Source organism: Marmota monax, unplaced genomic scaffold (genome assembly GCF_021218885.2).
Source record: "Marmota monax isolate L192 unplaced genomic scaffold, Marmota_monax_Labrador192_F-V1.1 WCK01_AAM20220418_F8-fsc00013, whole genome shotgun sequence".
Lineage (NCBI taxonomy): Eukaryota > Metazoa > Chordata > Mammalia > Rodentia > Sciuridae > Marmota > Marmota monax.
This window is the reverse complement of record NW_026692202.1, coordinates 12,406,860-12,423,029: the sequence shown is the minus strand read 5'-3', so window position 1 is coordinate 12,423,029 and position 16,170 is coordinate 12,406,860. Positions and strand designations below refer to the sequence as shown.

The following is a 16,170-nucleotide window of genomic DNA, read 5'->3' as shown; positions in this document are numbered from 1 at the left end:
CATGGCTGCTTAATGTTCTCTCCTAAGACTTAGGCAGCACAACATCTTTGGCCTTGTCAGTTTCAGTGCACATGGGCTCTTTCTAGTCTGGCTCTCTTGGTAGCCAGCAGCTTTTCTTGGCAGATGGTCCATTTTATTGGCAACTCTTGATTCCTTTGGTCTCTATTCTAGCTTCAGCTTTACCTTCACAGCTACACATATCACTCCCTAAAGCATGGCCCATAGAGATCTGATCCTGCTGCACTTTTCCTAGTCTCCCAGACTTTCCTTTGAAGTCTTAGTATAAGTCTTCATGACCCTATCATCCTGCAATACCATAGAACCAGCACTTCATGTATAATGCCAAGGTCTGCTGCCAGCTCTCACAATACCTGGGCCCCCTGGAATCACAGATGCAGCAGCCTCTAAGCACCTGAATAATCTCTTTTCAAAGGAATTTTCCCTTCTGTACCTTTGTGCCTGCAATAGGTATGATCTTGCATATTTCTGAAATGGCCCCATAAGCATCGTGCTTATTGTCTCTATGCAAAGTGCTTAACATGTCTTTAGGAGCTTCAATAAGCATCCCAGTTTATATCCACTAGCCAAACTGCAAGTTTTGGAAATCCTTTAGCTCTGGTTTCTGCTCCTGATTATCACAGTAAATCTAGCTAAAAGCGCCAGTGATGTTCATGCCACTGATTGAATGCTGTGCTGCCTTTAAGTTTATTCTACCAGATTAATAAGTCGATAGTTTTTAAATTCAGCCTCACCCAGAGTCTCAGGACATAGACAAAATGTAGCCAAGTTCTTTGCCAGAATATAATACAGTGCCCTCTAGTATAGTTTCCAGTATAGACCTCATCTCTGGTTTGGAGGAAGAATTTTGAAAAGTTTAGAGATGCAGACTGAAAAAGCTTTCAAATATTGTAGGCAGAGCTTAATGCATGATTCTGGTGGGGACTTAGAAGGCCAGAATGGCAATAGGAATGCAGACTGTGCTAATGAGGTGACTATGCTGTTGAGTGTAGATGTATGGGTACTCTTAGAGCATGTGGGAGCATAACTAACTCTTGACCTGGGAGGGTCAGGGAGAAATTCCAAGAAGAGGTGATCTCTGAGACTTGCAAAATGAATAGGAGCTAACCAGGCAGAAAGGAGTAGAGATAGTGGTTACCAGTGTTCTGAAATGATAGAACAGTTCAGCATGGATGAGTTGGTTTACATGATTGTGAGCAAAAGCCAAAGGACCAAGTGGCAAAACATAAAGCTAGAAAGGTGTGCAATGGTGCCATTTTAAGGAATTTGCCTTTATCACAACAGTTTCAGGCAGAGAGATGAGTTGATCAAATGGCTAAGGGTTTTGCCTGTATTCATCTGACTACCATGTACTCAGTTGGAACTGGGTTTCCACCTCCCCTAGCACATGAAAATAGCAGTGTTTCCCTTTCCCTCTTGAGTAGAACCAGTAGCAGAACCACACTGCAAAGAATTCATACATTTATGATCATATATAATAAGATGGTAGGGCTACCTATGAAATGCAGCTTGGTAGAAGGCCTGCTGAGGGAAAAAAAATCACCCTAAGTAATGGAAAAGTCATGCAGGTGCACAGCGCAGCCTCAGGAATGGAGTTTTAGGAGGTGGCAAGTTCTTTAGGCACAGATCAGACTGGGCTTGACATTCTAGATACTTAGCCATCTCTGCTTCTACCCACAGGGTATAAGATTAGGGCCCGCTCATGTGACTTTTTTTTTTTAGCTTAATTACCTTTTTAAAGGCACTATCTTCAAACAAAATCTGAGACATTGGAGATTAAGAACTCAACATATGAATTTGGGAGGGATACAGTTCAGCCCGTAACTGGGGCCTCTTTGGGAGATACCAGAAAGTGGTAGCTATAGGTCTTGATCCTCTGGTGTTAGATTCTGCAAATCAGACAGACCTACCTAGGGGCCTTTGAGTTTTCTTTGGAACAACCCTGAGTGTGCCATTGCTCCATCTTTTACTTCCAGTGATGGAAATATTAACTTACATAGCCTTTGAGCACTTTAGATTATTGAAAACGTCCTTTGTATTGAGTCACTGTTGCCTTCATTCTCCAGGAATGGTACTAGGTGGTTCCTGAAACTGTTGGTAGATCTTTACACTTTAGGGTGTAACTAAATCCTGGAATACGATCCCTTCTTCCTGTTAGCTGTGGATCAGAGTGTGGACTCTGGAGGCAGCTCAGCTATGATTGAAGCTTGGTTTCATCACACCTCTTGTGTGTCTTTCAACAAACTGTAGTTAGTCTTTTATATCTGAGGGTTCTGCATCCATGGATTCAACAAACCTCAGGAAAAAAAATGTGTGTGTGTGTGTGTGTATCTAGACACACACACATTATAGACACACACATTATACACACACACGTATGTATATATCTGTATAATATATATATTATTATACATATATATATGTTTAAAATATGACCTGGGAAGGTAGGGGACTCACATTTTCCTCACACTTCTCTTAATGTCCCCTGAGAGTCTATCAGGTTTCCCCCCAGCCTCTTTATAGGATTGTCTTACTGAATGTTTTGTCAGCCAGTAATAACAACTAATGTTTATGAAGCAGTTTTCAGTTTCAAAGTGTTTTTACTCTTAGTTTTATCCTCCAACTGACCCTGAGGGGTATAATTGATTGTTGTATCAGTTTTGTATCTGAAGGCGCTGAGTGCTGGAATTAACCAATTTGACTAAGATTATATGACTGGTAAGTGCTAGATTTAGGATGTAGAGCAAAGGCTCCTTTTTTTTTATCCTTCTAAATTATGTTCAAAGCATATGTTTATTGTAGAAGCATTGGAAAATACAGATATTCAAAATTAAAAAGTATTTTCATGCTGGGCACAGAGGCACACACCTGTAATCCCAGTGATTTGGGAGGCTGAGCAGGAGAATCAGGAGTTCAAGGCCAGCCTCAGTAACTTAGCAAAGCCCTAAGCAACTTAGCAAGACCATCTTGTTTATATTAAAAAAATGGGCTGGGTTTATGGCTCAGTGGGTAAGTGCCTCTGGGTTTAATCTCTGGTACAAATATGTACATATATATGTATATACGCATATATATATAAATATGTATATGCATATGCATATGTATATATGCATATGTATATGTACATGCATACATATGCATATACACACATATATAAATATATTTTTCACAAGATGAAAATCATGTATTCTTACAGAGGTGATTTTACATAATATATTTTACTCTGATGTTTTCTCTTAAAATATGTAAATATTTTTTCAACTATTTATCTGCCTTCTCATTTTGCTATTAGGTTACTGCTTGGTTTTTCAGTGAAGGATATACATTATTTAACTCATCCCCTCATATATAACTTCTATTTTTTGCTTGAATAAACAACACTTCAGTAAAACCTCTTGTAGCTGTATCTATGCATGCTTATCTGATTATTTTTATAGGGTGTATTTTAGATATAGAATTCTGGGTTAAGGATTTGCACATTTTAAAGCCTTTGGTCCATATTTACAAGTGCCCTCTACCAATTTAAATACCTGTGGGCATGTATAAGAGGTTCCTTTTCCTTGCTCCATTGGAAAGAACTGGCATCTTGTTGATTTATTTGCAATTTTTATTACTAAACAGGTTGAACAAGTGTTGACTGTTTATATTTCCACTTTGATGATTTATCTGTCTGTGCTCTTTGTCCATTATTTTCTATGGAGTTGTTCATCTTATTCTTATTGATATATAAATACATTATATATTGAGAATATTAGTGAATTCTGTCTTACACTCTTTTGAGTACTATGCATAATCATACAAATGATTTTTTTAAAAAAACTGTAGGGTTGTGGGTTGTTTTCTTTTTTAAATCTCATGTGAGTATTAAGCTACTTCTCCTTCATTTTGATAATAAAAAAAAATGAAATACAGCAACATTTTTTGAGCCTTGTTAACTTCATCTTATCAGATTCTCCCTGGAGCTAACTGTGCCATCCAACCTGTTCAGCTTCTCTTTCAGCTTTTAATCTTAAATACACTGTTGACAAGTGTGCCCTCAATATTTCCATCCAGGTGATGGGAAAGGAGAATCAAGTTAATGTTCACTATGTAACATGGTGTACTAAGCACCATTATAGTTGCTTTCAAATATATAAAATGTAAAGTAGAATAATAGACAAAAATGACACTTTGCTGTGTGATTCAGTGTGCTACATAATTTTACAAAGTTTTTTTCTTTTCTTATTATAGATATTTAGTTTTCTGGTATTGTTGTGCTGGGACAACATAAACTTGTGTGTCCTGTCAACCTTTAGTGAAGTCCATCTTCAAAAAGATATTTCATCTTTTCCCTCTTGATTCTTTTCCATCTCTCATAGGATTTTAAGAAACACTTAGTATATCAAAATGTTCATATTTATGTCTTATAATGCTAAGAATTCACTGACTACATTTCTTCTGTAATTTTCATATAACCTATTTTAATTATTTTAGATGTCTTTGAAAGTAGTAGTTTTATGGCTTTAATACAATTTGGGATTAGAGCAGAACAATTCAGAATGCAGACTATTGCAGATGAACGACTGTTCAATTTACATTTTTTTTTTAAATTTAACTATGGCACGAAAGGGATGTACCCTTAGCAGAAACTGTGTTTTGAATTATGATACTTTCCCAGGATGGTGATATACTATAGTATACTTTCATGATGCCAGGTTGCAGCTCTCAGTCTGCCCTGGGCTCAGGAGGGTGAGCAGTCATTACTCTGCAGTTACTAACCTATTGTGGAGTAGGTTAAGTTTCCTAAGTGAACTTTCAAGATATTTTTGGTGTACAATGGGTTTATCAGGATGTAACCCTAGCAGAAATTAAAAAGCATCTGTTCAAACAGACCCAGTTTTGATCTTTGACAGTACCAATTCTTAGTTCTGTGACTTTTGTTGAATTCCTTACCTACAGATTTTTTACCAACAAACAATGCTTTTACCAACAAACAATGCTTTACATGAATGAACTAGTTTAAACTAGTTGAGAATTAAACTAGTTCATTCATGTAAAGGATTGTTTACTATAATACAGATCAAAGTACATTTTATTAATGATACTAGGTGAAATAGTCATTGTTTCCAAAATTTTTGAATTAAAATTTTTAATATCAATTGTTCAATAGGAAAGCTTCAAGGTTATAATCTCAGGGAGTATGTTCTGAATAATCAAGTCTTTTTTTTTTTGATAGTGGGGATTGAACCCAGGGGTGCTTTATTACTGAGCTTACATCCCCACCCTTTTTTCATTTTTTATTTTGAGACAGGGCCTCACTAAGTTAGTTGCTGAGTCTGACCTCATACCAGGGATATTCTCCTTCCTCAGCCTCCCAAGTCACTGAGATTGCAGGTGTGCACCACCACTTCTGACCAGATAATCAGTCTTTTCTGTATTAAAAGAGTTGTAGGGTTTTGGAAGTAAGAATGGGGCAATTTTACTCTTTGGGCCTAAATTTCTACTGAGGTGGCAAACTGAACTTTTGATCACACATTGGACTTTTACTGTGACAGGTAAGCCCTGTTAATTTTTATTTGGAGGAATAACTTGGGTGTTTTCAATCTCTGAAATGGAAAGCATCCTTGTTAATATTCAGGAATGCATGTTCTGTACAGGAAAATATGCCAATGGGGGACCCTTGGATATTTGCTGTTCAGACAAAAGGAACATCTATTATTACTTTTTAGGCACCACATGCTAATGTCCTGATATTAAAAATGTATCACTTCATGTGATAAACAGAAATCCCAGAGTTAAAGATAAATTGTCATCTCATGTAATACATAAATGAAATAATGACTAGGACCATTGCACATATCCCAATATGTTTTATGCTTTGATGCAATATTTCCTTTCAAGGCATATTAATTAGATATTGAATTGGAATCAAGAAGTCATTGAGTACATTGGAAAATTATCTAATGTGGCTATGTTTTTGTGGTTATGACCTATGTCTACAATTCATAATAAGTATAAAAGTCTCTGAACTCACTGGTCATGGTGGCACATGCCTGTAATCCCAGCAACTCAGGAAGCTGAGGCAGGAGGATTGCAAGTTCAAGGCCAGCCTTGGAAATTTAAGTGAGGCCCTGTCTTAAAATAAAAAGGACTGGGAATGCGACTCAGTGGTTAAGTGCCCCAGGTTCAATCCCTGGGACCAAAAATAAATAAATAAATATCTCTAGACTCTTCTATTGTATCACTTCTGTTTGTCTTATATTTTACTTCTACTTGTTTAATAACTGGTGATCATTCCCTTTAATTAGTATAAATTACAGATAGCAGGAATAAGTAGTACTTTTAAAAAATCATTAATAAGATATGAAACGATTAGTACTTGTCATGTTAACTACTTTGGCGAAAAGTAAAACATAAGTAAAAATTAATCCACATACCTATCATCTGGGCAAATCTCAATAGAATTCATATTTGTATATACAATAATAAAAGAAAGTGCACATTGACATTTACTGAGACTCCATGATACATCAGTCCTTTGTAAATAAAAATTCTCCTTACAAAAGGAAAATTTGTGTCCTGTTAGAGTTTTTCCTGTAGCAGCTAACTCTCAAATGGCCATTAATGAAAAATCCATAGTTTAGAATGGCATATTCTGGTACTCTTCCCTGCCTGTTCCTTTAAAGTAGTTATGCTGCACAGAAAAATCCCCTTCTTGAGTTCCTTAAACTAAACTGAGAAGCTCATGTAATGATACTGAAATATGTAATATACATTTTCTTAACTATTTTTATAGACACATTTACTATTCAGAGACTAAATATTCAGAGTATAAATTCTGTGTTCATTAAGGTGATATTTTTATTTATTCAGTGGTTGAGTAAAAGTTCTTGAAGACATGACTATGGGCAGGGACTACTTGCTGGGGGGTGGGAATTTAAAAGAGCCTGACTGGAGTTGGGTCAAGGAGAGAATCTTCGTCTTGCCAGTGGGTTACAAAGTTGTAGGGGACTAGTTGAAAGAGACCACTGAGGTGGTCACTCTCAATTCACAGGAAAAGAGTTATGCCCCATGCTGCCAACCCCACCCAGCACTCCCCTTAGGGTTTGTAATAAATGTAGTTAATGTTTCTGAAGGTGCGCAAGCAGCCCTAGGACCTGGGTGCCTGGAAGAACTTGAGCCTTTCCCTATATTCTTCAATGCTCCACCATGCTGGCCCAGCTCTGAATCCAAGTGTGCATTCTTGGGAGGGGAAATACAGGAGATGTCTTGTATTTCCCTGAGCTCATGGGAAAAGTTGAGCATCTTGAATTAGGAAGAAATCCACATTCCAGGCATGTGAAAAAGTGCAAGGAAGCTAGCTGAGGGAGAAGAGGTCTAAATGGCTGGCACTGACAACCAGCCATATTGTATGTACACTGTACTGGGAGTAGTCAGGGATGTTTCCATAAAAAGGGTGCATTTGCCTATAAATTTTAACTTTAATCCAACTAAATTTATGACTTTAATCAAATTAAATAGTAAAAAATGTATATAAAAATAGTAAATAATAAAAAGTAAGAAAAATTTTTCAATGGTGATTTCATAACTCATTTTGACTCACCTTTAAAGTGGTATCCATTTCACTAAGCTTTGCAGGATGTAGCAGATTATCAGTGGGTAATTTGGAGAAGAGATAATTTAATCAGTTGGTCTCCAAAAAGTAAATGTCTATAGAAGGCAGTTTATTTTAGAATTTTCAATGATCATGTTTGAAATATTTGAAAAATATCAAGTTAGATTTGTCCTTTAATTGTTAATTACATAACTTTTATGATCTGTATTCTCCATTCATCTGATTATTGGAAGAGTTTTCAAAACATTGGGCTTTCAGATAGATTAAGCTTTTTCACCTCCCTGTAATAAAAGATATTCTTTGCAATTTTAAAGCTCAAGTGTCCATTTCTGTTAGTGTTTGTGTTAGGATATAACAGCCTCGAGTTTATAACCTGGATTCTGAAAGGAAACTGTAGCAACAGTGGGTTGCTAAGCAAGTGTCTCAGCTAATTAAACAATGTACCTAGAATCATTCTGACCACCTGTGCTGCTCACCCATCATGAATCATTTAAAAAGGTTTTCACTTTTAGGTTTATCAAAACTTGCATTAGAAATAAATGAAAGTATAGATATCCTGTTTTCCATGATTAAAAAAGAAAATAAGAATTAAAAGATACAATTGTATAAAAACTGTTTGAATCACTAACAATGAAATATAATCATACCAATTGAGGGTTTCTGTCCAATATAATAAATCCTGTATTTTAGTCAGATTGCAAATTGTATCTCTCTTTTTTTATACAAATCAGTAGAAATAGGCACAGTTTAGCATATTCCTTTCATAGGCATTTTCACCCTGTTTTCGCTTTTCAAAATAAAATTGAGACAGAAGGAAGCCTATTTAACTTATCCAGATTGCAATTAATTTTGCTACTTGGATGTGTTAGAAAATGGGAGCTAGACCCTCTAGAGAGAGTTGTAAAGTGTAGTCATGGACCAGGTCCCAGACTGTTTAAATAATTATTTTTCTGTTTAGAGATACATCAATGATTTAAAACCAAGACAAGAGTGGGGAGCAGGAAGTAAGTGAATAAGTGTATATAGCCAAGGAGCCATTTAAAGCCTGACAACTCCATCCTATTACATATTTCAACTATGCTAATCCTGTAAGAACCCAGTCTTCATTTCCTGCTAATTTTCATCCTCTATATGTCATTTTTTTTCATCTTGTTTTCAGAAATCTGCTCCTTGAATAGAAAATCATCTTTCTGTAAACACTTAGCCAAGAAGTACTTGACTAATTTCATTAAACATGTTTGGAAGGGAAGTAAAATCTCTGTGAAGGACAAGTCAACTAGTATCAGTGATTTAGATCATCAAATTTCTCTTATCAAATCAGTTTTTCCCTTTGGCCATCTGATGTTTATTTTGTATTTCAATCTTTTATTAAATATTATTGACTCTCAAATATATTTGACATTCTTGTCCTTGAATAATGTGAAAAAGCTTAAAAATTTCAAAATATCTAGAACCATTGCATGTTAAAAGAGCTTGGTATCAAAATGTTACATGTCAACAAGGGAGCTCTCCTGCCGTCTCCTCAGGACTCTAATACATTAGCATCAGGATACCCAGAATGTGCTTTTTTGCATTTAGCTCAATATGCTCTTCTTTCTTATCTTTTTATCTAGCTGGAATGCTTGCTGATTCCTCTGCAAACTTCTAAGACTGAGACCCTGAGGAACCCAGCTGGACAATGCCGTCTGAACGCTGCCTCAGGTATACACTGTAGGATGATATCCTTGCTTCATCTATTGAGCCCTGAAATGGTCACACTGCACATTCCAGGACCAAGTACAGAGCAGAGGCTGAACACATATTTGAAGGAATAAACCAACCAGTGAGAGCTTTTATGATTTTGGTGTGATGGCACAGGACTGAACACTATTACCTAGTTGTTGGTCAATAATCTGAAGAATTTTCATGGTCCTTTGAATGCTATTACTTTTTTTCTTTTTCTTATTTGCAATAATAACCTCCCTCAAACAAAAAGTACACCACCGCAAAAGTATATGATTTTTTCAAACAATTCAGAAAACTATGCACATATATGAATATTATCCCCAATGAATATGACTTTAAAATGATTTAAAGCAATCACTTTGGGGAGTGCAATGCTTACTCTCAAAATTTTTATAACATTTACCTTTAATATTCACTTTTTAAATAGATACTTATTGAGCCAAGCACTACTTGGTTCAGAGGACCCAGCTATGAATGAAACAGATAAGGTCCCTGCCCTCATGAAATGGCTATTCCATGGGAGAAATAGACATTAAATAATCACACCATCAGCAATGCAAATATAGTTGTGAGAAATGCTCTGAAGGAAAATTACAGGATAAATACAATAAGGGAATGCCTTTCTGAGGAAGTGCTCTATGACCTGAGATCTGGAGTGGAAGGAGTAGCTTGGCATGTTCCAGAAACAGTGGGAGCCAAGAGAGTGCACTTGTCATATTCTCATTGGAGGTAAATCTTTATCATCCTCAGGGAAATAGTCAAAAGATCTTCAGAGCAATGAATAAGACATGTGATAAACATTAAGAATACATTTTTTAATATTAAGAATTGAGCATGTCTATTAAATAATGATACCAGCTTTTTTCCATGACTCTGAAGTTATTAAAGGTGACTAGTTCCAAGAATGTGTTCAGAAATGCTGGCGTTGCTATAGCAAGTGTAATGCCTCTGCTCTTCCCACATGAGTCCGCTGCACTTGGTCAGTTTTACTCAGTGGGGAATGAGGGTATATTGTGCAACATCTGGCAACATTTTGGGTTATCTACAGGAGTGAGGGTATGATTGGCATTTAGTAGGTAGAGGCCAAGAATCCTGTTAATCATCATACAATGTATATGACAACTCCCCACAGCAAAAACCATTCTAGCTCAGAATGTCAGTAGTATTGCAGTTGAGAAACCCTACCTAGATCTAGTCACCAACCAATATAGCACATGGGGACTGTGGTATCTATTTGCCACCACCTCAGCCAAGACATTTATTTCTGATTACCATTATCCGTGTGCATTCTCAAAATGATGCTGACTTTCAATTTGTCATTCCTGTTTTTATTAACCAATGCCCATTCTAGCATCATCTGTCATCTACAGTACAACATCTCATTTCTATTATAATGTTCTCTCCTGCTATGCTTTGACCCAGAACCCTCCCTTCTCATCTCTTACTCTTACATCATGTCAGGTAGAACTGTTTGTTGCAACATGATTAAATGTTCAGTTGTATCAAGTCCCCCATTCCAAAAGCTCTGTTTACCTCATGACTTCCTTGAACCTGTCCTCCCCTGAGGACTGCTTCTCTTGTAGCCCTCTCAAGTGGCAGCATTATTTATTTTATCACATCCCACATATTTCAAGGATGAGTGGAGAGATTGTTCTCAGCTTTGTTTCTAAATCATTAATCCTTAGACGAGTTGTTCAAGAAGACCATGACAAAGACATGCTGTTCTGAAGGTAGGACTCTTCAGCTCTCTTACTCGATTCTCTTCCTCACTTTAGTCAAGGTCATTTTCCCTTATTCACTGAGAACCCTGGCACCTGGCTTGCAGCCTTCCCTTTATAACCTTTCAGGGTCTTCAGTGTCAGCATGGAAGATCTCTTCAGCTGCATGGTCCTTGGACCTTCAACCTGCTTTATCTCCAAAAATGTTCTTCTCCTTCCACTGAACCACCCACTCCTATGGTCACACCTTGGGCCTTGTCATTTGTAATTGCTTCATTTTTGAAATCGCTACACCAGCCACTTTACTCTTCCAGAACCTCCTCTCCTGGATTGCTGATTTATTTACCCCCATTAGGACTGCACTGTGACATCACTACACTGTCTCACCTACTGGCCCTGCTTTTTTTTTTTCCCCCACAATCAAACCTTTCTTCTCCCCATTTTCCTTCTTAAACAGTTTATATTCTATAACTCTTGCTAAATCCTTAATTTCTTGCATTCCTGATATTTTTCATGCATTTATCTGAAAAAAAGCTCCTATTCAGATGAGCCAAACTATCTGTATTTCACGCCTACATTGTCCATTGGAGACCAGTTCAGAAAATCTTTAGATACAATAAGAAAAAACATGCCCAGAGGTTTAGTATGTGTTTGTGGGCCACCTATTTATTCCCTGCTATTCAAGGGGCAATCCTTTTCTACAACTAAGCCCAATATTGCTTATCTGCTTTAAATTCCATCTTTCTTATTTTCTTGGTGACTTGTTGGTTATAGCAGAGCTGTGCTTCTACTACCCCTCTGTGCATATAACCCATAAATTATATCTCTAGCCAAGACTTCTTTCTGAGCTCCATCCATGAATCAAACTATATATTTGACATCTGCTCTTGGGAGTCTTAAAGACAACTCAAACTTAACATGTCCCAAACCAAACTTATCATCTTCTTCTCTGCAGTTCAGATCCTTTTAAACTGGGAATAAAACAGAAATATAGACATCTTCATGGTGACCTCCTTCCTTCCCACCTCCATATTTAGTCCACCACCAATGCCTCTATATTTCTCTCAGAATAGCTTTCAAACCCATTCATCTGGAACTCTATTCCCATACTCCAGTCCATGGTCCAAGTCCATAACTCATCTGAACTATAGCTGCAGTCCAGAGCTGCTCTTGTCTACCCCTGTCTCCCTTTCCTCTCTTGATACTGCAGCTTGAGTGACTTTTTTTCTGTGACTTCCCATGACTCTTAGGATAACCTGACCAAGATACCCTCATGAGTGGGCTCCAGCCTCTGCTACTTTGGCCTCACCTATACCAGGCTCTCCCCTTTCCTCAGGGTTCTAGCCATTAACCATCTGTAGACATTGTGTAAGGGTCATTCTCCTCTATTCCACAGGATCATAGCATTTGCTGTTCTTTTGTCTGGAAAATTTCCTCTCATCCTTTTACCAGGGTAATTTATTATGTCCTTAAGCTTGCACCTCCAGGAACTTTAGGAAGGCCAGATTACTTGATTAATGTGTAACTGCCTAACTAAACTGAATATTCCATGAGGACTGCTGCCACATCTGAGTTTGCTCACTGTTTTTTCCCTGCTACCAACAGGCTGAATAAATATTTGTAAGATGAATGAATGAGGCAAGGAAGGATACAAAACTGTTCATATACAATTAAATTCCTTTCTGTTTATTATTTCTTAATCATTCTCCATGATTTCTTTTTGCTATTATAATGGCCATTGCTATCAACTGTAGAATCGTAAAAATTTATAAAGTATTTTATAAAAAATAAGATTAAGTTCCATTACTTTTAGCAGCCTTCCTAGATAAATAAGTAGAATTATTTTCGTATTAATGTAAGGAAAAAGAAAGGATTAAGGCTGTTTATACAACTTGGCTGTTTTTGACATGTAAGAGTATAACATCTTATTGGGACCCTTACTTGAAGACTACTTGCATGTTCTTGTATATAGAAGTAGTAGGCAAACACTGATATAGAAATTCAGTTGAATTTTCAAATTTGAAATGCAGATGTTTAAAACTACATAGCCATTTTGGAATTTATAACATAAAAAGTGATTGAACTCAGCCAAATTTTATTCTATGAAAATGAGACCCTGTGGGATTTCTGTGATGAAATTATTCCCTTTTTGAATGGAGGTAGTGACTAGCACTAATGCAGTGACTTGCTGTGAGTAGGGTATACACTGTTATGAATTTCATGCTCTGCATTCAATTTATCAGTTTTTGCCATCCATCCAAGAATGAAGGTTACAGGCTTAAAGTCATGAATACTACTATTCCCCAAGACCTCTCTTATTACACTCCCCATTACTGATGCTGACATACAGTCAGTCAAGTGGTTGCTCCCTGATGTTACTAAAAAGCAATGTGTAGCTCAGGGAGTATAGGCTTCTCACTGTTGCACCAGGCCCAGGCTTGGCTCAGGAGCCTGATTGGGGGTCACCGGAAGTCCTAGTAGGCTTCAGGTGAAAAGAGATAAAGGAACATAGCTTTCTAGGAACTTCCCAATAGAACCATAATAGGAAGCATACATAATTTGAAGTAGTCACATTAGAAAAAAAATGGTAAAAAGAAACAGGTCAAATTAATGTTAATTAATTTATTTTATATAAACAGGTCAAATTAATGTTAATTAATTAATATATTTTATATAAACCAAATATACCCAAACTATAATAATTTAAACATGTAATCAATATTAAAACATTAATGAGATATTTTTCATTCTTTTTTCATACCATCTTTGACATCCTGTATAGATCTTACACTAACATCACATTTTTATTTGCGAGCCACCTAGGGAGCTATGTGTGACTAGTGGCTTTCATGTGAAACAGTGCAATTCATCGGGTTCTTGTAGAAAAGGACATTGGAGTTGCATTGGGTAAGGCAGGCCATAGAAAAGGACATTGAGTTGCATTGGGTAAGGCGGGCCATAGAAAAGGACATTGAGTTGCATTGGGTGAGGTAGGCCACAGCACTACCTGTGAATTTTGAGGTGGCAACAATTCTTTCATGGAACATTTTTCTCAGAACTTGATTGTTGTCCTTGGACACTCAAATCTGTATTCCCTTGAGAAATATAGTTGCTTCTTCATGTATTTTTCCAGGAATTAGGAAGTTTTAGGATATGTTTTTTTTTCTTTTGTTTCCCAGATAGTAAAAGGAAATTCCTCTAAATTGAAGGGTGTAGTTTGCTAATTTGGTGTGTTATAGATGCTGACAGAGAGCTAATTGCAAGTAAGTATCTGCTCATCAGTTAATTAGACATGGTACATGGCAAACTTTGATTCCTCTCCTCCCTGGCTTATGATTATTACTTGGTAAAGTGGGCTTGTCACCTTCCAGCAGTGTTCATTGGCCACATGTTCCTTTACACTGGAGGGTTGAAGTCTTTTGCAGATTTATATCTGAGAATTGAGTGGGAAGTTACTTTCGGAATACAATATTGACTTGTTGATTAGTGGGCCTTTATTTCTTGCCAAATGTTGGAGTATTTGTTTCTGCTTTTAAAGATTTCTAACATATTGGTTCCAAAATATTTGGGATCTTGTGCCAAGTGTTGTCTTAAATATTTAGCTTGTTATTTTCTTTAAGCTTAAATATTTCAAGCCAAGCTGAATGATCCTGTGAAATCGTGCAGCATCACTATTGTTTCAAAGTGGAGACCTTTCTCCTTTGCCAAATTTCATTTTACAGCTGCTCTTTTCCTGGCAAAATTTATTTACTCTCTACATATATATGAAATGCAAATACTGATTTAGGCTTAATAATAAGGACATGCATTGTGGCACTATATTTGGAAAATGAGTAAGGAAACATTTTAAGGAAATTGTTTTAATATATTCTGTTCCATGGCAAGTTAAATTTTTAAAAATCTATTTATTTAGTATTTAAGATGATAGAAAGGGGGAAAAATTCATGAAAGTTTTAAATACATTTTCTAAGATTGCAATAAAAATCTACATTCTACCTCAAAACTTTAAGTCACAGTATAAAAATTAATGTTTTGGAAGCATGATTTCAAACATCTATGATCTCATGTTATTATATTCATGTATGTTATTCTAAAGGGCTGATTTTCTGATTATTATACACAATATAAATATAAAATTATGTGGGACTTTTGTACCCTTTGTCCCCCTCAGGCATACATTTTGGAGCTCATATTTACAGATTATTTTTTTAAGCAAAAAAAGGAATAACTCTCAGTGTTATGTTTTCAAAATGTCTGCTCTTGGGCTGGGGTTGTGGCTCAGTGGTGGAGTGCTTGCCTGGCACGCGTGAGGCACTGAGTTTGATATAAAAAGTATTGTGTCCATCTACAACTAAAAAAAAATTAAAAATTTAAAAAACAATGCCTGCTCTTGAACTTTTGGTTTTTTTATCTGTAAAATAGAGCTAACAATACTACCTGCATCCTAGGGCTATTATGAAAGTTGAATGAATCAATAATTATAAATCTCTAAGAAGAGTTCGCTAAATGTGGTATAAGCATTGTGTTTGTTAAATACACAAAAGTGTCATCCTTTTAGGAAAGATTTTTTTCAAAGACTTTCTAAAGATGTACTTAGCTGTTATAATTTTTCTGTTACCATTCTGTTTCCTCATTTCTTCAACTGAATGATCCCGATTAATCTCCATTCTAGGCTTTACATAGGAACTTATAAAAATTATTTATGCTTCTGAACATGGTTTTCAATTAGTGATTTTAAGTGTTCCTAGAGCTAGAGCCACTAGATGATTGTTCAGTGACAGTCACCATTTCAAAACTCACTGCCACATTTTAACTAAAAACAATCCACCCACCTTCCCACGAGAGCTTCCTATATCATCACCTTCTGTCAAGTTATTCTCTTTCCACAGTTCTGACATTTCTGAGGCTTCCCAGTTGAAAATGTCCAATAGAGCTTACTGACTGCACTCTGGAATTTCATGGGAAGCATTTAGTTAGCTTTAAGGTGGTGATTTGTGCTTCATGTAATATACCAGGCAACCGGTGTACCTGCTGGGCAGAACCCTGTCAATAAACCAGCCATGAAGGCAAGGCTATGGCCACTCTGTGCTTTTCCTGAGCAGCCCTTGCACACTG

At 36.5% G+C, this 16,170-nt stretch overlaps 1 protein-coding gene across 2 annotated transcripts in view; it reads left to right on the top strand.

Annotated features, from left to right (window-relative positions):
• Klhl32 (kelch like family member 32) overlaps positions 1-16,170 on the top strand; it is a 186,422-nt gene that overhangs the window by 36,762 nt on the left and 133,490 nt on the right. For both annotated transcript variants that reach the window (XM_046431151.2, XM_058575539.1), the window contains exon 2: positions 9,226-9,313. In XM_046431151.2, the coding sequence (XP_046287107.1) occupies positions 9,291-9,313 (23 nt within the window). In that variant the 5' untranslated portion in view covers positions 9,226-9,290. The remainder of the gene's footprint in view (positions 1-9,225; positions 9,314-16,170) is intronic.